This window comes from Limulus polyphemus, unplaced genomic scaffold, assembly GCF_000517525.1.
Source record: "Limulus polyphemus unplaced genomic scaffold, Limulus_polyphemus-2.1.2 Scaffold194, whole genome shotgun sequence".
NCBI classification, from domain to species: domain Eukaryota; kingdom Metazoa; phylum Arthropoda; class Merostomata; order Xiphosura; family Limulidae; genus Limulus; species Limulus polyphemus.
Window position 1 is genome coordinate 597,524 of NW_013665804.1, and position 23,709 is coordinate 621,232.

A 23,709-nucleotide genomic window follows, 5' to 3' on the forward strand; every position below is an offset into this window, starting at 1 on the left:
TAGTTTTATTTAAGAAAGGACTTGTATCGCTAAAGTTTCTTCGGAAATAATTTTTACGGAAAATTAGCAAACGAACACAGGGGTGCAACAATGTGAATAATATATATGTATATATATACGATATACACAAGCTATGTGTAAATATATTTAAATAGGCATGCATAGTTTAGTTCAATTGAATGTGTTATTTATAACAATAGTAGTCTTTTCTTTTAAAAACATAACTATTTATAATGCTCCATAAATAATAAAAACAAAAATTACAGTGAAAGCAATGAAGATTTTGTAGGTTTTGAACCAAACTAAATAATGGTAAACCTTTTTTGATTTACGGTATTTTGATCTCTTTTGTGTTTAGAACAATATTTACTTACTTTTAAAGTATCAAATTGAATTTTTGTTAATAAAAATCTTTCAAATGCGACTGTAGCTTTTTCCCCCAAAAACTTTGTCTTCAAAATAAGGGTGCGTCTTATATTCCGAAAAATACGGTAGATGTTTTTAAAACTCGCCAAGAACTTCGAAATGTCTACGTCAAGCTGAGTACATGCATAAACGAAAACTTGAAAAACCTTATAAGTAAGTGGAATTCAACCCATTCCTCGTGAACGTTCGAAGTATTATGTAAATATTAAAGACAATAATATCAGGGTATGGTTTTTGTTGCTAAGTGATGCAGACGAATAGAGCGTTACCATACGACAACTGGCTTATATATATAATAGATTATAGAGAAAACAAATGCGGTTACTTTTATTATAATTCCTACATTTATCTACACGTAACAGTGGATTTCCTAGTCAATTGTAAATAGAATAAAGTAAACTTACTTTATAATACTTACCTTTCTCTATACATTACAGTGGACATCTTGGATAATTATAAAGAAAGAGTTTGTTTGTAGTTAAGCACAAAGCTATAGAATGGGCTATCTGTGTTCTGCCACCACGAGTATCGAAACCCGGTTTCTAGGGTTGTAGCTCAGCAGACATACCGCTGTGCCACTGAGGGCCATAAAGAGAAGGAACTAAACTAACTTTATAATTCTATCCGTTATCTACATGTGACAGTGAACTTCCTGATTAGGTTTACCGAGAAAGAAACTGAGGTTACTTTATAATTCTTACCTTTATCTATACATGACAGCATATTTGTTGGTTAATTACAAAGACAAAGGAACTTAGGTTACTTAATAATTCTTATCTTCATCTGCACATGACAGTGGCTTTATTGGTTAAATTGTAGAGAGAGGGAACTAAATTTACCTCATAATTCTTACCTTTATTATTAAGCACGGTAGTACTTGATAGTAGGGATCGACAAGGTTTCCAAATAATTCTCGTCCCAAAAAACAACAACACCCTATTGAATTCCTATGCAAAAAATCCGACCATAACCGGTATAACAATTCAAAAATTTCTAAAACAGCAACTTTTTCGTCTATTACCTACCTACCTACTTGATCACGTCAGCAGGGCTAGCCCCTAGACGGCTCAGACTATCGCTACAATATTTCTCCAGCTTACGTGACTGGTCTTTGGGTATCCACTTTTGATATTCCAATAAGTATATACATATTTTTTTTCCTTTTGTAAATGGTAAACATATCATACACATGCTTAAGTATCTTTTAAATCCAATTCAAACCAACAGCTAGCGCTACATATCGATGGATAGATACGCGACAGTTTCTAAAGGTAAATTATATACTTTATACAGGTATAATATAAAAATTAAACAAACAAGAGTATTAAAAATTATGAATTTTAAAATTAAGTAGGGATTCTGCTACAAAAAGATAATGAAATAAGAATTAAAACCACAATCACAAATTTATAAAATTTAACCCCTACTTTGGCTGCTTTATACACTTATCTGTAGGCCAAAGTAAGGATTACATTTTATAGATTTGTGATTGTGGTTTTAGTTCTTGTAAAAGTTATATCTATCAGGGATATGGCTATACTGAAACTTTATGGATGTTTTGTCCATTCCATGGACATATATAAACTGAACAAATAAACAGGGGGAAAAATAAAATTTTAATAAAAACTAGGAATCGTTGGTTATTCGTAGAGTTGCTACAAGAAGTATCCAAAACAAAATAATTGCTGCAATAAAAAGTACCCAAAGATTTGGCTATACGGATCAGAATGCCAATCAAAGTAGGGATTGAAAATCGTTTTAAAATATATCCAACTTTTATCACTTTACTTGTTTGTTACTTTTTATTGCACCATTTATTTTGTTCTGGATACGTCTTATAGCAATTCTACAAATAACCAACAGTCCCTACTTTCTGTTAAAATTTTAACTTTTTTTCCTATTTATCTATACATTACAACGGACTTAATTGTTATTTGTGAAGAGTAAAGAACAAAATTTACTTTAAAATTCATGACATCACAGAGGTGAATTTCACAGCAAGGTTTATCACCACACAAGGTTAGAGAGCATCAAACACATTCCCCCACCTACTCGTGAACCTACACCATATTAATATACTTTTACTTTACTGTTATTATAACTATCCCATCTTAAGAACTGTTACACAATTATACAGCATAATTGAAAATTTAACAAAACAAGCTTTGCTAATTCTAGTAGTTTTATATTGATTTCAATTAAAATCTATTATCAGTAAGAAAAATTCAAGTTTCATTTTGCAGAAACAATAATTATACATGGACCTTCTGAGCCTTTAAAAAACTTTTGTAATTTTATATGCAGTTAAAATATTCTTTGAGACACCAAAAGTTTTTATATGTTAGATATGCTCATTGAATTAGTTTATATCACAAAAATAATATGATATGAACAAAATCAGCTATTAGGTGTTACACCAAGTAATAAATTTTGTAACAAAGACTTTACATGTAAAGGTGATGGTGCATCGATTGTATCACTCTTGTTATAAGTAGTCCTCCAATGTGTGAACAGCACACATACCTATTTACTTATCATGTAAAAAAAGGTAACAATTATCTAAAAAACCAGCTTACGGATTTTACAACTCTGCTAATACTAATATACCTCATATCTAATGTGATAGGAAATGTGGTTATGAACCAAAATGATCGTAAATAGATTACCAAACAGTTTATTGATTGTTGCTGATATTAGGGTAAAACTACACAAGGAATATCCGTGCTAGCCATCCCCAATCTTGGACTAACAGACTAAAGGGAATGTACTCTCTGTTAACTCTTAGACTAAACTGATTGACCATCACTTTATAACACACCCATGGCTACAAAGTGCACAGCTCAATTTTGTGGCAACTAGGCATAAACCACAAACCCTCAGATATACAGTCTGGCTTGCTAACCACTAGGCCACTCCCAGGCCAATTTTCAAAAATCAAGATCAATTTATTCAGTCACAGAGAAAAAAATACAAAGACGTAAGATACATCAAAGAAAGTCTTGTTACAGAATAATACCTTATCAACAGTTCATGGTAAACAAGCAATGAACAGGATTATGTTAGTGTAAGTATGTTACCTAACTGTTTAAACATACTGAAACTGTATTAGTACTCAAAAGTATATTTCTTAACAAACAAAAAAAAGATGAATTATATTCTCTAATACCATTATAAACTACTACACTGTAGTGTTATAATGAAAGCTATTTACAATAGTTTTTTAAGTAACTTTATGTTTCTAGCCTATTTTATGTTTATTAACATTGCTATTATTTCATTGTTAACTAATCTATGGTTATGTTTGCTTAAATATAAGTCTTCCTTCATAAATGTGGTATACTCAAAGGTCTATACAGAGAACACATATACAGGTTTTCTCTGTAAATTAAACATTACTTGAATTCAATATACTACACATTCTGAAATTGTTGCAATACCCAATGCTCTTAAGCAGCTTTATCCTTGGAAAACTTTAATCTGGAAAATGAATGTTAATTATGCTCTGATACTTTAAAACTAACCCTTTTTAATACTACTGATAATTAAATAAGTGTTGACTACATTCATTCTGAAGTTAACAACACATTACAAATCACATGATAAAACAAACATAACTTATGTTACATAACACCAAAATATATGCACATAAACAGTCACTGTTAAGTGATACAATATTTACAGCACCTAATCAAAACAAAAGAATCTTTAAAATATAACACAATATAAAAATCAATGTGACACCAAATTAACAGTATGTTCAAATAACCTTATTACATGACACAGAACAGACTTTACAATGACAAAAAATACAGACACGCCTTGCTATATGACATCAAATTATCAGCACACAACAAGAAACAAAATCATTAATATGCGACACAAAATAAATAGAACCCTTGTTGCAATACACAAAGAGGGACAATACCATTAATAAGCACCATAAGCCACAAACTAAATAGAATCTTTAACACATGGGACAATATCAAACTCTTTCTTATATATATAAAATTATAGAGCATACAAAATGACACAAACTAGACAGAAAATCTTAAAACTGATACTAAACAAAAAGAACACTTACCACATGGCTTGGACTGACACAGGTTTGAAGATGTGTTGTCTCCCACCAGAACTAACACTAAAGCCCCTGTGGAGAACAGAAACACACAGCTTGTATAGTAATTCAAATAACTGGTTGACAAAAAAGTGGAGGGAGGAATCAAGACTAGCTTTTTTTAAAAGTTCAGTCATTATATAATACCAAACAGCAGGAGCTGCCAGATGGAACAAGTTTAGAATCTGTTACTTGATCTCTCCTTTCTGTAAAAAAATGTAACTTACCATAGTAAGGGTAATTAGTGATATTCAAAACTTCACTCTGAGCTGCTGTTTTTATATATGTGAAGAACTGATATGTGAGGTACTTCCTAAACATGCTTCAACAATTCAACTATAAACTTACTAATTAGAAAAAAGTAAAACACTTATAACAATATACATGTGCTCAACTCTACATTAGTGACCACCAGTCAGTGTGAAACCTACCCATCTCCATCCAACGTGATTTGAGTATCAGAAAACAAAGGTAACACAAGCCCTATAGTGGTTATTGAGCCACAGTCTATACCCAACAAACAGCTCTCATCATTTTTGTCTTGGTCTTTCCCAGAAACCACCACCAGGTAGCGTGTTCTGCCAGGATGAATGCTTTCTAATCTTACTGCCTGAAACAATATTCCACAATTACATAAGAATAAAAAACCCACTGTATGGTATGTTCAACCAATGTTTTATTTTGTGATGTATAAATTAAAATAGCACAACCATATAACAAAAAAACAACAACACTAGAATGCATGTCATATAGATCATAATCATTAGAATGTTTGTTGAAACGTTCATATTACAACTACAAAACTTTCAAATGCAAACTAATATCTTGTTGTCACACATAAAAATGTATAAACATAAATGATTTAAAGCTTTTTATAAAATTACTTAAATCAGAAAAGTTATGAACATTGAATCTTGTATGAAATATTATGTTATGTGTTACTACGCTTTGCAAGTATTATGACTGCAACCCTTTCATAACTCAGAAAAGTAAAATATCTTTATTTAGATGTATTCTGGTAAACTCATTCAAAACTCTAGCACAAACAGTTGTTCTTAGTCAGACATTCTAAGTGAACAGGTTATACCATACTTCAAAATGTACTACTCTTATTGTTAAGCTTATTATGAAGAGCAAGAGATCAGTCCTGGAACATATGTATCTTCTTTCATGGCAGCTACAATGGGTTAGTAAACTTATTAAAGTGATCTTGAATAACTGTCTAATATAATAATCATAAAGAATGATAAGACTACTAAAGAAAAATCATTTCTATTTTAGTATTAATGGAATGAATTTAATGATGTGTGTAACTTGGCATACTAGGAAGTTCTGATGAAGTTTAGGACTCAATATAAACCTAAGAAAAATTAGTTCATGGTCTTAATTCAACTTGTCCTAGTAGAGTGCACTGTCTAAACTGTAAGCCCATTTGCTATTACCCTAAAGAGTCAGCTATTTTTTGAAGTAGAATCAATTAATATTACATAGATATTCATGGTATTTTTTCATATATTTTATTGCTGAAAGCAAAGTGTTGTAGTTTCTGAATGAAACTTTTGTGTGTGTCTTTATCTTTCGTAAAGTTTGACTTATTCTCTTTCTGCATACAAATTCTCAGAACCTCCTGTGTTTGTAGTTTTAAAAACTAAACTGTTGATTCAGTTGTACCAGAATTCTGACTAAGTTACAATTTTAATGCTATGATGATTAATTTATCTGTGCAAAGTTTAAACCAGTAGAATTTTTATTTTACTTGCTATAATCTAATTCCTGCAATTCATTGATAAGGAAAGGTCTTTCAAAAATCAGAAAATGAATATGGTGGAGAGGAAGGAACAACAAGTCAAGTTAGGCCAAGACCTGAGAATAAGGTAAAGTCTAGGAAAGGTCCTTTCCTTGATGAAGGCATTACACTCAAGCTGCACAAAGCTATGTTCATTCTTGATCAGGCCACATAACCAGAAAGTTGGGATGCAACCAAACACCTCTAAAGCTACTGTTCCAGCTTGCTTTTCCAGGGTTATCTATAACTTACAGAAGAAGATCTTCATTAGATCAGGTGTCCATGATAATGAGAAATCATAAAGTCCTGAGATCCTGAGACTGAATAATACAATTTCTACAGGACTCAAAGTTGACCATCATTCATCACACCTAGATACAATTTCTGTTTACAGTTGTTAGTAACTAACTGGTGAATTGAAATGCTTCTTGATGACAAAGTCCACTAGGGGTAGTGGCTCTACTGTCGGATGTAACAGCAAAATCTCACTAGTAAACTGGTGATTACTGACAGAACCAAAACATTTTAGGCCTGGTCTCAGAATGTGGGATGCTGGAGATGCCAAAGGTTACATGGAGGTTCTTGATTGAGCAGTGCACTAAAATGATGTTTGTGTGACAATGACATATTATTCAGTTGATTATGAGTTACATGTTCACTTGAATGCTGGAGACACACCTCTGCCACTTGGCATTTGTACTGACTAACACAGCCCAATGGAAAAAGTGTTAAGCAAATTAACTGACTAACATTCAGAGCCATTTCAGGCAAATAATATCCAGAAATAGCTTATGGACAAGTGGTGTAATGTCTGATGCTCAGAATGGACAGTCCAGTACTTGTTGCTGTAGACTATTTGAATGAAAAAGAAAAACTCTTGGATTGGGACACTGTTTTGGTGGAGTTATGCCAAACACTAATCCAGTGGAGAATAAAGCAATTAACAAAGCTAAATTCAGAGCTTGAAAACATAGACCCCACAAAAACTTGGCGCTTATACAGATGAGTTGTGGTGCCTACATAGAATGACATGACCTATGTCATCAGAAAACTGAGAGGAGATTATCATAAAAATGACTGCCAGGCAAACCTATACAGCAACACAAGGTTGTAAGTGACATCACATTCCTGACAAAAGTTATTTCTATAGAAATAAGTTTCAGAGCAATCTCATTGAATAAGTTTCTGGAGAAAATGCTGATATAAGTAGCTAAAACACCTTCAAAACATGCCTTAGAGACACCGAGCCTGAAGTACTTGGCTCTTAAACCCCACAACTGCAAGCACTGATGTTGCACTGGTTACCAATAAAAAGTCATGTCTACTCAAGTACATTTATTTTACCAGTACTGTCATCACAACAGTTAGCTCCAAACAGACAACACTCTACATGAGAGTAATGGAACACTTATGTGAATTCTAGACTCCCTTGACAGGCGAGAGGAAACTGTCTAAATGGAGAGTCAATGAGAAGCTATGGGTGCTACTACCCTGATTAATTTAAACTCATGGAGCCTTAGTTGGTTTTAAAAACCAACCTTGGCAGGTACAGAAGCTTTCTCAAGTCTAAAAGTATGGCACCTAGCTCTAATCATCCTGAAATGAGCATGAGTTGGTAAGTACATGTGAAGATGTAAGGATGTAAGATTGAATTATTGCTGGACCTCAAATTGTGTCAAGTGTTTGAGTAAAGTCACTAATTTGGCTAATAGAAATGGGCTTGAGGTAAATGGAAAATCACAAATCCATTCTGCTATTAGTGCCGTCTTTCACAGAACAAAAATTGTCTCTAACCTATGATAGAGCATTCGTACTTAGAGATGGATCTGTTGCAGAACCTACCAGCCAAAATGGTATATATAGGTCAGGTGAATTGAAGCTCTGCAGTAACAATCTTCATTCTTAACATGTCAGATCCCAGAAACAGTGGATTGATTAAGTACACATACAGGAAAGAATCACAGTACCTTTTATATGCACACGGTTTTCTGTGATATCCTACAAGGTCAGTTTAGCATTTTGTCACCATCTGCTGCAGTTGACAATGAAACACAAAAGAAACCAAGTTTTACTTGTTCAAATAATTACTGTTCAAAATGCTGGTTTTGTACAAATGCAATTAAAGATAGCTGCTATTCAGTTTCTAGCTGGAATGATTATTGAAATGGTACATGAAGTAAAAGCAAATGAAGCTGTCTATATAGCTAGTATTATTTAAGCCGTGCTGCATTGAGAATAAATGTACAGTTGCCAGAACAACCGAGCTAGTGATAAAGGATTCTACAGAAATTTGACCTCAGAACAGCAAAAAGAACTCGGTACATTGTTGATGGAATTTGCCAATATGTTTGTACGACAAAGTGGCCAACTGGGTAAAACAACAGTTACTTGTCATAACAAAGATGAATATGGCTCATGTGTGATAAAACAGTTGCTTCTAAGGCTTATTTGGATGTTGATTAATAAAATACAGAAAATATTAAAACAGAGTAATACAACTGTTAAATAGAGCTGATAGTGAAAAAGATAGATGGAATACTAAGGTTCTGTGCAAATTGTAGTTGAGTGAATATGGTCTTATACATCAACACATGTCCTTTTCTATAGAACGAAATTGTTGTTTGTTTATTACTAATTTTAAGCACAAAGCTACACAAAGCCCACCATGGATATCAAAACTCGGTTTCTTGCAGTATAAGCCCGCAGACATACTGCTGTGCCACTGGGGGGCGCTATAGAAAGAAATATCTGCATTTGCTGGAAAGTGCAGACTGATTCTAATACAAGACCTGGCGTTTGGTTAATAGCAAGTTGGATGATGAATGTAGACACAAATCTGCTGCTAGCACTCAAGATAGTTTATATGAAATTCATGTTATAGAGAACCAGAGAATAGTATTTCTGCTGATAACAAAAGCAGGCTTGAAACTTAAGCTAGGAAAGTGCTTTTGGGTATACATGTGGAGCTTTTCAGTCACATTGTAGAAAGGGAAAGTGTATTTATATATCCTATAAAGATTGTAGTGGTTAAGAAGAGACCCCCAGCCTGGGACTATAAACCAAATCAACAGCTTTTTTTAGGCTCTGCCTCAAATTATCAAAACATTTTGAGGCCAACTTCTTCAAGAATGCTGTATTGTTCTCAACTCTGACTATGACTGATACTCATTTTAAATGGACTGAAGACTAATACTAAGTATTAAAGTCACAAAGAAGTGCTTCAGTTGAAGTTTAGTGTTGGCTCATTCTTGGCAAGATTGTCCATTCATTCTATATAATTGTGTCACTGATAGTGGAATCAGAGGGAGATTTTCACAAGTGCAGAAAGAAACAAAGATCATTTTGTGTAGACCAGTCATGCACAGATACTTCCTGAATATCAATACTTCAAATATGGAAAGAAGTCCTTGCAGTAGTAGTACTTGTCAAATACTTGTGGTATAACTCATATGATTGGAAGTTCATCATTCAAATCAATTATCCTCATTGAAATTACATACAAACTAGAAGAACTTCAAAGGTATGACAGCTCTTTGGAATAAAGCACTGTTGGGCTACAAGTTCATTGTACAAAGCTGTCCAGGGCAACAGAATGGATGTTAGAATGTTTAAATCCTGTACATCATAGAGATGTAAAAATTGTAGTAGTGGTAGTAGTGATGAACCATACAGGTTGGATTAATAAACCAAATAAATCAATCCACCAAACTTCTAGATGCTGCAGTCATATGATGCATGAGAGAATGTTTAACACATTGGCAAGCTAAACCTCTTGAGCACTGGTGGAACCAAGAACCAGAAGTTAAGGAAATTGATTGGGAGGAGTACTGTGTTGTATGATTTTAACCTGGTTGGATCTAGAAGAAGATGCCACAAATACTTCAATGGTTGTTCATGATAAATCACAGAAGGCAGAGCTGATAGCAGAACAATTCAGCTGCCAGGCAGCTTGGTCACCTACTCTAGATCATTTAACACTGGATTCAAAACCAGTCAGCTTTTAGGTTGGCTTTGAAATTACCAGTTACAGACTTCTATGGCTGAGAAGAGCAGAAAGCAACAAGGACATAGCATTTCTTTCATTTCGAATGAAGCTGTGCATTGATTCTATAGTGAAAATTGCATAAAATCCATTAGGTCACTAAAGCTAGGACAACTTGTGTGGTTACATATAACACTTAGAAAACATCATTGGTTGATGTGGTTGTTAATGACCTCTATGATGTTTCATATGTCCACAGAATAAAGTAACTTTCCAAGCCTTGCTTTCTGAGGACTCAAATGAAATTTTATGGTGAACACTGGAAGATTTTTCCCATAAGGTTGCCTCAGACTGTGAGTAGAAATATGCGTGATTTCATGTTACACAGAACACAACTGTGGGACATATAGTATAGAGAGTTGTGCTCTTAAACAGCAAGAGAGGTAACTCAAGATAAATCAGGATGTGGAAACATCTATGTTTCATATAATTTTCATCGTAATGCTCAATGTAGTGGGTTTCATGAATAACAATAGCAATGCTACAGAGGAAAACACCATAACTATGGTTGTTAGAAGTTAGATATAACAGTGAATGTATTTTCAATTGTATTTGATGCTTTTCCTTCATTATTCTATCTGTATATTATTACATAGTGCATTTTACAACATAATTATGATTCATGTTCTGCAAATTCCTGGGGAAAGCTCGTTTTCACAAAAGTTTGCCTGTGATATTTTTTCATGTAGTACCAGACAAACTGGATTTTCTAGCTCATAGCTGGCAGCGCAGAAGCAGATTGCATGGCTACTGATGTTAGCAGTTAACCATTATTTACTTACTATATACATTTTATTGTTGATCTGTCATGTGCTACATGTATGTGTGTTTAGTAAATTGATGATGATGTTGTATATATATGTGATTCCACAGCTCATCTGAATTTGTTCATGTACATTGTGCAATAGATACAGAAACAAAATATATATAGAGGGCACAATTTTAAGGCAATAAAAAACTGTAAGATGATAGAGAAGAAAATTTTAAGTGTGCACATAATAATTAGCATGGACCACTTTGAGAAAAACAACAACACATATTGTATTTACTTAATGATGGCAAAGAATATGGAATATTAATAACTAGCACTTGAGGATGACATAATCTTGTCAAAATGTTGTATATTTATAATAAAGTTTTCTTCATTACCCAGTCAAGCTGTTTTAAATTTTTTTATGAATAACTGTATTGATTTTCACAGAATGATATGGAGGTTATTGTTCAATCTACATCTCAGTAACAAAATAACATGGTGTTTCCAAGTTTTTCAGTGGTGGTGGTGGTGACAAAGACATGTACTCAACTTACTAAAATTGAAATATTCATAGACTTTAAAATTGAATAAAATAACATCTGGATTGTTAGCTTTTTCATAATGGTTCTCCAGTGAATCACTGGTATGTTTACAGATCTACAATGCTAAAATCTGGAGTTTGATTTTCCATGGTGGACACAGTGCAGATAGCCTATTTCGTAGCTTTACGGTAAGACAAACAAATCTTTCATAATGAAAGGAAATGTGTACATCTAGTGATTTCTAACATTAAATATATTTGATTTCTAAAACTGGACTATTCTTGGCTTGTGCAGATGTTACTGATTATTTTTTTCAGGTTTATTCTGCAGAAATGTAGTTTCAACACATATTTTGTGTGGTTTAGATTAAGGCAACATTAAATTTATAAGTACACAGGACATGGTAAAAATACTGAATAGGTTTCAGTTAATGACACAGTGGCTATACTAGCAATTCAACCCTTTCTCCCATTGGAACTGGTACTTTGCAACAGTAAACAGGCAAGAGTGAAAGATCATGTGTGTTTGTGTGAGGCATGCAAGCTTGCAAGAGTTACTGCTGCTGGGCAATGGCTCAGTAGGGGAGGCATGCCAACAAAGATTGTGTCAGCCAATAAAGATCAGTCAGGTTACTTCCAACCTTATATTGCTGGCTGAACTTCTGACCTATTAGAAACTAATCTTGATCTTTGCTATGTAAGGCCTTGTTCTTGACCACTGGCTATTCATGTTCTTTTTCTGTTTTTGAATAGCCAATTAGCCTGCTCTTTGCCATGCCTAAGATGGAAGACTTCTTAGTGATATCACAGGGAGAATGTGGCTACATCAGTTTTCCAAAGACTCCTAGACCTCTATCAAACCCCTGAAAAGCAAAGAAAGTGGAGGAAAGCTAAGTAAAACCAGTTCCAAAGATAGCACCATTCATTAGTCAGCTAACAGTTTAGCATTCTTTTGTAAGAAGTAGGAATAACTGCAATTCAATTTAGTCACTGATAGTGCCTAAGAAAATTAGTCCTACAATTTTTCCCCATTCTCCAGCTGCCTAGCTTCCAAGAGGAAGGTAAAGATTTGCCACTAGCTGGTGGAAGGGTATGGTTCAACATTGTTACACAAAGGGAAAAAAGTGAGCAACAGCCCCTACAATCATATCACTGACCTTTCTTTGGCAAGGTGATTCATTGAAAGGGTTACAGCTAGGCTTGGGCCATCCAGAGGATTAGGACTGGGTATTGGACATTTCTCCAAAATGCTGAAGACAAATGACATAAATGAAGTGGATAGAGAGTAGTTGCCAAAAACTAAAGACTTAAGGAGGGCCTAGTCAAGTCTCACAAGGCCAAAAACATCAATCATGGGTGAGCTCCAAACAACACAAGTACGTAGCTACTATGTACAGTTTATCTTTTACCTAACTACAAAAATTAACTTCACCTGTGTATGTACGTACAAATATATATCCATATCTTTTAGTGTTATGGGAGACTTTACCCTTTGTTTTTATACATATGGATATGAATAACTTGTAAGAAGTTATACAATACCTTGCTATATTGTAATTTATATATATAATTTATAAGTTATATAAATTACTTTATCTTTTGTATGTATGCAATTTATAAAATTTAGATGTAGCATTTTCCATTGATGGGACTTATGGCAATTCTGAGTAGAACTACCTCATACAAATCATCATAGTTTGCATGTCTGATCATTTAATAATTACAAGCATTACACCTTTATTTTCTGTACCTTAATGTTTAAAAATGTCAAATATAAATATTTTGTTAATAGAATTTTGACTAATAATATAAATATTTTACAAATGTTCTAATTTGTAGTTGTTAACTTATATAATAATCTTAAAAACTTTGATATTTGTAATGTGGACCAACTTGAATTCATCCTTGTTAGTAATCTCAAAACTGGAAAGTAACCTCACATAAGGCATTTTGTAAAATTTTCAATCTAGAAAGGATCCTAAATCTAGACATATAAGTTGATAGCATTTTGATGAGTGGTCAACCTTACTAGTGTTATATTGTGAACTTATCCTGACATGAATAGTGCTTAAATTACCTCTGTTTTTCCACTTTGGAAAAACCTTAAATGTGGTAATATTTTAAATTTTAACTTACATCTTCACTTGTCTCTTTTTTCAAAACTTTATGGTCACACAAGGCACGACTATACATTTGGATATATTTGCTATCATTTTAACACTTAAATGATGGAATAAGGTTGTTTTGAAATGTACTATTCTTGTTTTGGCAACCTGATCAAATGATAGTGATTGTGAATGACATGCATATATATGTGAGGCTTCTTCAGAGAGGAAAACAATCTGTAATAATATTATGAAAATTAAACATAAATTAGGGAGGTGTGTTCTGTAAAACTTTAAATGTGTATGTAATATACACATGCACATATATTTGTTTTTATTTTGTTGGATTTCATACAAAGCTTCAAGCTGTCCCTAAGTTTGAAGTGACAGAGTTAATAGAAGGAAGTTAGTCAACACCACCAACTCTTGGGCTACTAATATCTGACTGAATAGTGAGATTTGACCATCAATATTATAATGCACCGATAGCTATAAAGTGTTGAGCTCTATTTTTTATTTTTTGGCAATAATAGGATGCAAACCATAGAACCTCAGCCCCACAGCTTGGGACACTAGCCACATACAGTATTTCACCATGATAAGCATTGGTAAGACATGACATCAGAGTGCTTTTGAAATATGTACTTTTGCATACATGAATTACTCAGGTAATGCATATATCCCATCATGGTTTCTGGTGTTATCCAGATTTGAGAGTATGATTCTATTATGTTAACTTCTGTCACATTTAAAGTTTCAATTTTGAACAAAAGTTTAATGTGATCAAGAATGGCCTGAAGTAAGGAGGGATAGAGCAGTAATTATAGTTATAGCCTTTTCATAACTTAAAAAACGAATATATCTTTCTTTAGGTACATCAAGTTAATCTTTCTAAATTTTAGTGCACTTAGCTGTACATAGATGTTCTACATGAAAAACATTTACCCAACTTTGAATTATGCTAATATTCTTGTTTGACATGTTACATACAGCAGGTGATCAGTGAAGAAGCAAATGTATATTCTCTCATGACATCTGCATTAGTTATGTTATCGAGCTGACTTTGATTAACTTGGTTAGCAAACCTGGTGTAATGGTCAAATGGAAGAATCAAAATATTGAAGAAGTCTCATCTCCCTTTTTCTATCAAAGGGGTTGATCTAATGATTGTGTCTTGGTATTCAGAAGTTTTGATAGAGCTAAGGATTGAATATCAAATACAAAGTTAACTCTTGTTAACAATTTGCATTGTCTGAATGAAGTACACTTATACAAGCATTGACAGTCCAGCTGCAGTTATCACAGACAGCTAACCAGCCATTTCATTAGAAAGAATCACAGTCTGACATATATATTTACGAGCCCTTTTCTTTTCTTTTACTGTTGAAAGCAATGAAGGTGTTTGTGTTTCTAAGATGTAGTCTCGGAAGCTAATCTATTCAATCAGTTTACTGGAGAATGCCACATTGTAGCATTAATACCAATTACTTGTCGTTTTTCTTGAAATGTTACTTGTAAACCATAATAAATCTAGAAGTAATATGCTATTTTATGTGAAAACTCACTTGTATGCCATACAACAAGACTTAAAAAATACACAAGCGATTTATTTATAAATGAGCACATCTAAGAAACTAACAATCTACCATTTTTCTAATCAATACATGGACAAAAATGCAGTAAGAATATCTCTTTAGAAATTAGAAGACTTTTATTTATTTGTATGCATAAGCTAATGTGTCATAAATCACCTGTAAAATACAACGAAGTACTATTAAATTCTCATTATTATATAAGATATGATAATCAACATGATCAAAATCTTATTAGTATTAGCTCATATCACCTGAGAGGGCATCAACACAACTCTACAATATGATAAGGAGGAGTTACTGATAAATAAACCTAATAAACATCACTAGCTAGAAAGTCTTAATCCTGTCTTGATAAGGTGATGCCACATGTGAAAATACTAATGTTCACACAATACTTACCATAGCAATGGTGTCTACTTGGCAAAGAAAAAATATCTACAAATGATTATGCTTTGTGGCCACTAACCAATCATCTTCAGGCTTGCAGCAAAGCACAGAATGTAGTGTTTGCCACAATACATAACTACGTTTCTCCCACTTCATGTTAATGATTTAGTTTTTTAAAAATATAAAAAATAATTCAATAAAAAACATGTACATTAAAAGTACATTTCTCACAGTGCAGTAAATGCAAATGTTTACTGCAAATAACAGTATTATAACACAGCACCAGAATAAAATACTGACTTTCTTGATCACTTACAATTTCTAGGATATCACCATCTCGAAGAAGATAAAACATAGACTGTAGATGTTTCTGAATATCTCTTGCTCCTTAAAAGAAAAATCAAAAACATCTTACAAATTCAAAAAAGACTTATCTTGTTTTATTGTGAGATTTAAATTAATGGTTTTCAATAGTCAACAGTACTGTGTTTTCCAATCCTTATGATGTTCTGATAAAAAAAAACTGCAATATCTTAGTACATGGTCATTTGATTTAAAAGTAATCTCTGGTGTATTATCTCCAGACTTCATTACAATATTATAAAATTCTCTGAAGCTTATCACAAAAAAAAATAGGACAACTGATTCTTATGTCCCAACATAGCTGAGCGATTACTTTAATTAATAGATATAATCTATTATTTGTGAGTATTGTTTAAATAAAACAGTGTCACAAAAGAAATATTAATCAAAAATTAGTGTTTCCTATAATTATTGTTTACCGTTATTCCAATTATCCACTATCCAAAGGATTGCTATAATGATTTCCCAAACTTACTTTTAACTAATTCAAGGTTGTTCAGCTTAATCAATGAATGTCATGACTTACAAAAATAATCAGCTAATCATAATAAGTATTTCCATTTATTACTGTTTTCAATTATTCAAGTCTCATGTGAGAATAATCGATTCAAGAACTCTACAATTAATCAACTATGAAATTCCAATAATCACCCAGATCTGTTTTGCAAGAGTGACATTTTCAATACAGTAAGAAATGTACGTATTATTTAATTTCTTTTCATCCTATTCTGTTGAAGACTTAACTTTCTTGTAATTAAAAAAACATTTACATATTTATTTAAACAGTTCTCTGCATGAGAAAGTTTGATACACACACCTTTCTGAATTTTTCAATAGTACTAGCTGAACTCATCATATAGGGACTGTTTTAATAACATTATGTCCTGCAATTTAAACAAAAAGACTACATATTTTTTAAAATTATGCAAAAGTCCTTTTTCATCTTCCACTTATTATGGAGAATATAAAAGATTTCCATTTGGCAACTTTGTATAATAAATAAATAATATATTTAAAGATTTTTTAGAAAGTAATACTATTTAAATATAATTAATGAAATTAGGTTTACATAAATAAGCCATGATCAGCTAGAACATAGCATTCAAACTTCATGGCAAATGGCCAGCACTTTGCAATGGCTTTCCCCCATCTGGAATAAATTCTGCAGATGCTCATGATTATAGCTAGCCACAAATATTATAAGGTATGCCAAAAAGTATGATAAGATTGTGATCTACATGCCATAAACCCTGGATTGCTAACACCAAGGTGGAAAAAATAATAAAAATTGACCCAAATGTAATACTTTATTAATGGAAGTATTATTCTGAAAAGATAAAACTTAAGTCTAATGCAATTAAGAAACAGTAACACGCCACATTTTAAAATTCTAGTTTGTCTGTTATCCATATCATGCCAATGTTTGTGATCCTACCTCCTCCACTGGTGCAGTATCTTCTATGTAAGTGTACACACTCATCATGGGGCAGTATGACAGCAGCTCCTTTGACCACAAAATAACACTTGCTAATGCTAAGGAAACAAAAAAATTATCAATTTGCAAGAAATTAATGTCACAAAAAATTTATTTCAATAATGGTTGTAATAACTGCTAATGCTAAAAAATCAGCAAATAAAATAAATCATTTATAAATTTACAAGTGGTCAATAATAGCTAACAGCATTGGGTAAATGTCTTAATATTAAGAATGAGATGGTAGTGTAGCCCTGAACCAAGGGCTTTCTCATGCAATGGTGAGAACTATGTCTGCATTCTTGATTTAACTGCATGTTGAAAGCAATAAACTTTTCCACTTTGAACAATCTTAAATGTGATAAAAGTTTAAAACTTAAAACATAGCTTGTGTATTTTTTAAATGATAATAACTCCTCCAAACTTGGAGCTCTTTTCTGAACTTTTTCCCACAGCTCAGTATCCCTTCTTAAATAATGTGACCAAAACTGACATAATGATATGAATGAGGTTGAAAGCAGCATCTTATAGAATGAGCTTATGACTTCCTTCCATGTGGACTCAGTATTTCTATATACATAAATATATACACACACACACATACAACCTAAAATCCTATTTGCCATATTACTTTGCAATAGTTATGACCAAATCCTTTTTCCTCCTTAACAACCTTGCTTAAGATTTCCCTTGCAAAATTACAAAAAAATACTGGTATGGTGTTTAAAGTAATCTTAGACATTCTTTGGCGAGCCCAGATAATGTCAATGCAACCTGTAACCAAGACACAATGTGAGTAAAAAGAAGTGAATGATGTTCATTAGGAAGACTCCTGACACAGGTAAAGGAACTGGATGAGAAGGACAATGAACTAGAAAGGGTTGAAAGAAGGTGGACAGAACAGGAGGGAAAAGATGGGACCATAATAAAAAGAGGCAAAAGTGGCCAACCCTATAGTCTGCAATGGTAGAAACTAACAATCCTGGTTTAAACAAACAGGTAAGGAAGGCTGATAGGTGAGCAATAGTTGGGTAGCCTGGTGGCAGAGAGAAGTGGATGGACCAGTGGCAAAAAAAGTCACCACTTACATTGATAGAGTGTGGGGAAAGATGACACAAATGGAATAAAAGAGGTGCTAATCAATCAGAGAGACCGGACTAGTGTGAAATGGACCAGATAAATTCCATGCATGAAGAGGAAGAGACAACACTCACAGTTGAAAGAAAGACACGCAAGGTTAGAGTAAGAGGGAATAAGATAGAGATAAAGGAAAAGGTGCCTTGGACCCCAGTTGGTGGAGAAGAGGAAACCAAGGTTTAGCCAGTTAAAAATGTGCTACAAAGAGGACCCAGCAAGGAATGTTGTAAATCAATGCCAAGATACATTGGAGAAGGTGAAAAGAGAGTAGGTATAAAAAAAGAGAGGGGACCAGTCCTGGATGAAAGCATCCACAGCCAGAGCAGCTGAGTGAGATACTGGAGACCAAAAGAGAGAAAGTTCAGTATTGAGAGAAATGGTAATGAATGCCAATGGTTGATGCCTTTGGCATTCCTTTCAGTGATCACTGGCATTCCAAAATTGATATAATCCCACAAAAACCTGAGAATGGAGTGAACACTCCATGGGAAAAATTCTGTCCTGACAAAAAAATTTAATCCACCACCAAGTTCAAAGCCCTGGGACATGAAAAGCTGTCAGGCAAACCTAATGTGAACAAGCCCAAAACAGTAAATCTAACATGCAGATGCAAAGGTCACAGGGGCAAGTTCCTCCCTGGCAATTGATATGGTAAACAACTGAAGAATGGTTTGAGTGGAGCATAACCAAGTGTTCCATGAGATGGGAAAGGAAGCAGGAACATACCCGATGTGTTGCCAAGAGTTCCAGGAAATGTATGTAAAAAGTATGCTCCACAGGAGACCAAACCCAGAAGCTGTGGAATCATCCAGTGATGTGCTCCAACCTGTAAGAGAAATGTTGGTAAATAGGTGTAGTTCTGGACAAAGGGGCAGTAATGGGATGCTGACTGTAGTCCTAGCATGATCCAACCACCAAGAACAGAACATTCAGAAGAGAAGGTGGCAGAGTCACAAGAAAGAATAGAAGATCTCAAGAGATGTTCCACTGATCGATCTATGTCCAGTGAAGAAGTCTCATGTGAGACTGATAAAGAGGGACAAAATGTTCTTTAGATAAAATTAGATGCCCCATGTCTTGCAGACAAGTGGGGGAAGGTTGAGCCCAGATGAGGTAAGGATAAAAATGGACTTAAAAGTGGACTAAATACTGAGTTGGCATCAGAAATGACTTAAAAACTTGATCAGCCAACTCAGATGATCCACCTCTTGGAGAAGAAGCAGCATGGCTGATGAAAAAGGTCCCCAAGAAGAGACGAATATGAGCCAGTCATCCATATAATAATGGAACTGAAGTCCAAGATTGTGAATGTGGTAAGCAAATGCTTATATGACTTGGGTGGGAACATAAAAAGCCAAAGCTGTGTTGAAAGGGAGAGCTCAAAACTGGTTCATCTAATCCCAGTGAATGAATTGAAGGTAACATTAGTAGAACAGAGGCAATCAGAATGTGTAGAAAAGTATCTGAGACGTCAATCTTGGTCCACCAAAGCCCAGGGGAAAAGGAACAATGAAGAGGAAAACCACTAGATAGTGGCTGAGGTAAGAATGTTCGACAATGGGACACTAGTTCCTGGTCTTTTGGGAGACAATAAAGATGAGAATAAAACCCAAAAAGGAGCAAATGTTCCTCTTGACGGCTCTCATGGCCAAAAGATCTAATACTACAATACTGCAGCCTCGAGATGCAAGAGATGCTGAAGGAGGAAGAAATGAAATAGGAAAAGTGGACAGAGGAGGAAGAGATGAGAAATAAAGAGAAAGGATATACACAAAAACCTGAATTATACAATGGTCTGCTGCAAAAGGAGTCAAGGAAGTTGCAAAGAGGAACAGTCATGCTCCCATCAGATCCGAGTCAACTGGGTATTAGGGCAGGGAGTCACCAATGTGACATATGGTGTCCAATCCTATGGGAAGAGGGACAATGATAGTAGTTACAGGGTCAAGAAACAGAAACATTGAGAGAGGTAGAGTGTTCACGGGGTCGAGAAACAGTAGTGATCTCTCGAGGATAGGAGAGTCAAGAAACCAAGGAAGTGAGGGAGAACTGGTGTTGGGCAACCTCTGCTTAAGTCTCCAAGATGTTAGGAATACCCACAAAGACTTCAATGTGAAGTAAAGGAGCCAGCCATAAGTCACAAAATTAAGAATGGGGAAGACAGATGGTAGAGAGAAGAGTGTCACAACCTAGAAAGTCTCAACACAGTAAACATTTGAGAAATGATAGAGCTGAAGATGAAACCCTCACCAAGGTATTGAGAAGGACCAATCATAAATTCCCAGAAAAACTACTGGTATCACAGTGTAGGGCTTTGGACAGAAGATGAAGAGAGGACCAGTAATGAAGAAGATGGGCAAAAAAAAGCAAACACGTTAAATTGAGCATTAATTAGAGAACAGAATCAGAGGGTAAAGCATACCAAACAGATAAAAAGAGGAAGTTGCAAGGAGAACAACCATAAAACATAGTGAAGGCACCAGTCTGGTGGGATGGTAGAAAAGTACAATTCGACACTGGGACAGGAATTGGCAAAGTTTTGTAATAGCCGCCAAGATGACTGGGATGTCTTACTCCCTCCACTGCTGATAGCCTATAGAACAGCAGAGCATGATCCCACTGGATACACTCCAGCAAAGTTGATGTTTGGTCGGGAACTTCGGTTGCCAGTGGACCTGACAACAGGATGCCCACCTTATGAAGAGTTGCCTGAAAATGTGTCAGAGTTTGTGAAAGTGTTATCTGAAAGGATGGATGAAATTCACCATCAAGTGCGTTCAAACTTGAAAATATCTGCTGATTCCATGAAGCTATGTTATGATAAGTGATCTACTGAAGTCAGCTTTGTACCAGGAGACAAGGTGTGGTTGTATAATCCCAGGAAGACCAAAGGGAAGTCTCCTAAGTTGTCTTCTCCATGGGAAAGCCCATATAACATAGTGGATCGTCTCTCAGATGCGACTTTCCGAATAAAATGTGGTCGGCAAGGTAAGCCAAAGGTGGTGCATGCCAACAGGCTTTGGCATTATCACGGTCCAGGATATTTCAGTGAATGAAGTGAACAACAGAACAAATGATGCTGCTGAAGACGTGTCACCTGAAAAAGCCACTGTCGAAGAAGAAACTCTACCAAAGTTTTGAGAAGGAAAACATTGAAGCCATTAATGAAATTACAACCACTGATATGACTGTTACCGATAATGGGACATTTCCTGATGAAGCAGATGAACCCCCAAGTGAAGCAGAAGCCAATGAGACGGAGACCAATACAGAAGAAAATACGTCCTGTAAAATTAAGAGACTTTGTTGTATTTAATCAAGTTATTGTTAATTATCTATTGGTTTAATGTAAGTGGCTATTGTTTGGGATTAACAATACTAAGGAAGGGGCAGTGTTATGACAGCAGAAGTCACAAGATGCTGGGAGCATGCGTGCTGGAGTTTCTCGAAAGATCCTGAATTATCAAGGAACCCCGCGAATGTCCAAGTGTTTGCCAGGCACCCTCTTTTTTAATATATAAGCCCGGCAAATAAAGCCAGCAATAGAGAGATATGCAGATAGAAGAGATATAGATAGATTGAAGAGATAGATGATTGAGTCAAGTGAACAGTAGGCACCGTAAGTAAAGTGTGTGAATCACTGTGATTTATAGCGTGTGTTATGAAGGTTGTTAAGTTTAGAGTGACTCTGGAAATTCTGTGTATTACAAAATTGTATCGAGAAATAATAAACTAGTTTTAATTAAGAAAGGGCTTGTATTGCTGAAGTTCCTTGGAAAGAATTTATATTGGATATTAGGAAACGAGCAGAGACGTAACAAATAGAACAGTTCATGTGAATGAGGCTGAAGTAGGAGAAATAGCTACTATGTGAAAGAGGTAAGTGGGTCATTTCAGAAAATATACCTGTGGTGGACAGAGCACAGACAGCCAATTGCATAGCTCTGTGCTTAACAACAAACAAAATCATTTTGGCCTGTTCTACACATCGTCTTTCCGTATCGTTAAAACTTCGTAAAATGTAACTCATTTCTGACTACAGACACTTTTCGACAATAGTATAGCTCAAGAAGAATAAAAATGGCTTACAACTGATTCAAGCTAAAATATTTTCTTTTCATTGCTACCTTCTTTTAAAGAGTACTTGTGCTGTGGAAACTTACGAAAACAGTTTATTTAATTTAGAGACGTCTTTAACGATTTTTTTCTTTTTTGTTGATACACTACGCTTTGGTATGAACTCCTACGGAACTTAAGGATGACGATCTTACAGAAGAAGCGAGTTGGGGTTAAGTTTCGAATGCTTGATAATTTTCTTTCCGTTTCGTATATCGATTACCATTTTAATCTAAATCTGCTTATATTACAAGTTACGTCACATCACAGTTAGAATGAGTGCACAAATGAGTATTAAAAACTATATGACTGTAAAACGATTATACAAAGTGACACCTTTTTTTCAAAATCCGATTTTACTGACATTATAAAAACAATTATTGTAAATTATGTAAAACCTTTAATCAATATCACGCCTTCATGTTCTGACGAAGATTAAGTCTGAAAATATAAAATCTGCTTTTGATTTTGTTACAATTAAAGATAATGCGCTTTTTTTCATAATTTAATTTTGCTTCTGACCAAATGATACAGCTGTAAATATCTTGTAATACAGTTCATGTCAAATTCAAACACGTATACTTTGAAGCAGCTTCCTCATAATTTAATCTACCTCTCAAACCTTATACTTAAGAAGTTTCACAAGGCCTTATTAGCGGCCAAACGCCAACATACTACAATCTGCCCATGAATGGTTTGTGTGAAAATGTGGACTTTGGAATAATTCTATTATCGCTCGACCCCCCTGCATAGAAGATTCTCTACGGTTAACAACCTCGACCCCTCGTGAAAGTACAAGTTATAAGGTCGATTTGAAAACTGATTATACATCTATGTGGTGGAACTTCTCTTGTGTAACTATTTAGGTT

General features: G+C 34.3%; 1 protein-coding gene across 3 annotated transcripts in view; it reads right to left on the reverse strand.

The window, feature by feature from the left end:
* Nucleotides 1–23,709, reverse strand: part of LOC106478266 (protein phosphatase Slingshot-like) — a 97,171-nt gene that overhangs the window by 19,028 nt on the left and 54,434 nt on the right. For all 3 annotated transcript variants that reach the window (XM_013938799.2, XM_022381839.1, XM_013938798.2), the window contains 4 exons: nt 17,549–17,646; nt 16,067–16,137; nt 4,972–5,150; nt 4,508–4,573 (listed from right to left, as the gene is read on the reverse strand). In XM_013938799.2, coding sequence (XP_013794253.1) covers nt 4,508–4,573; nt 4,972–5,150; nt 16,067–16,137; nt 17,549–17,646 — 414 coding nt within the window. The remainder of the gene's footprint in view (nt 1–4,507; nt 4,574–4,971; nt 5,151–16,066; nt 16,138–17,548; nt 17,647–23,709) is intronic.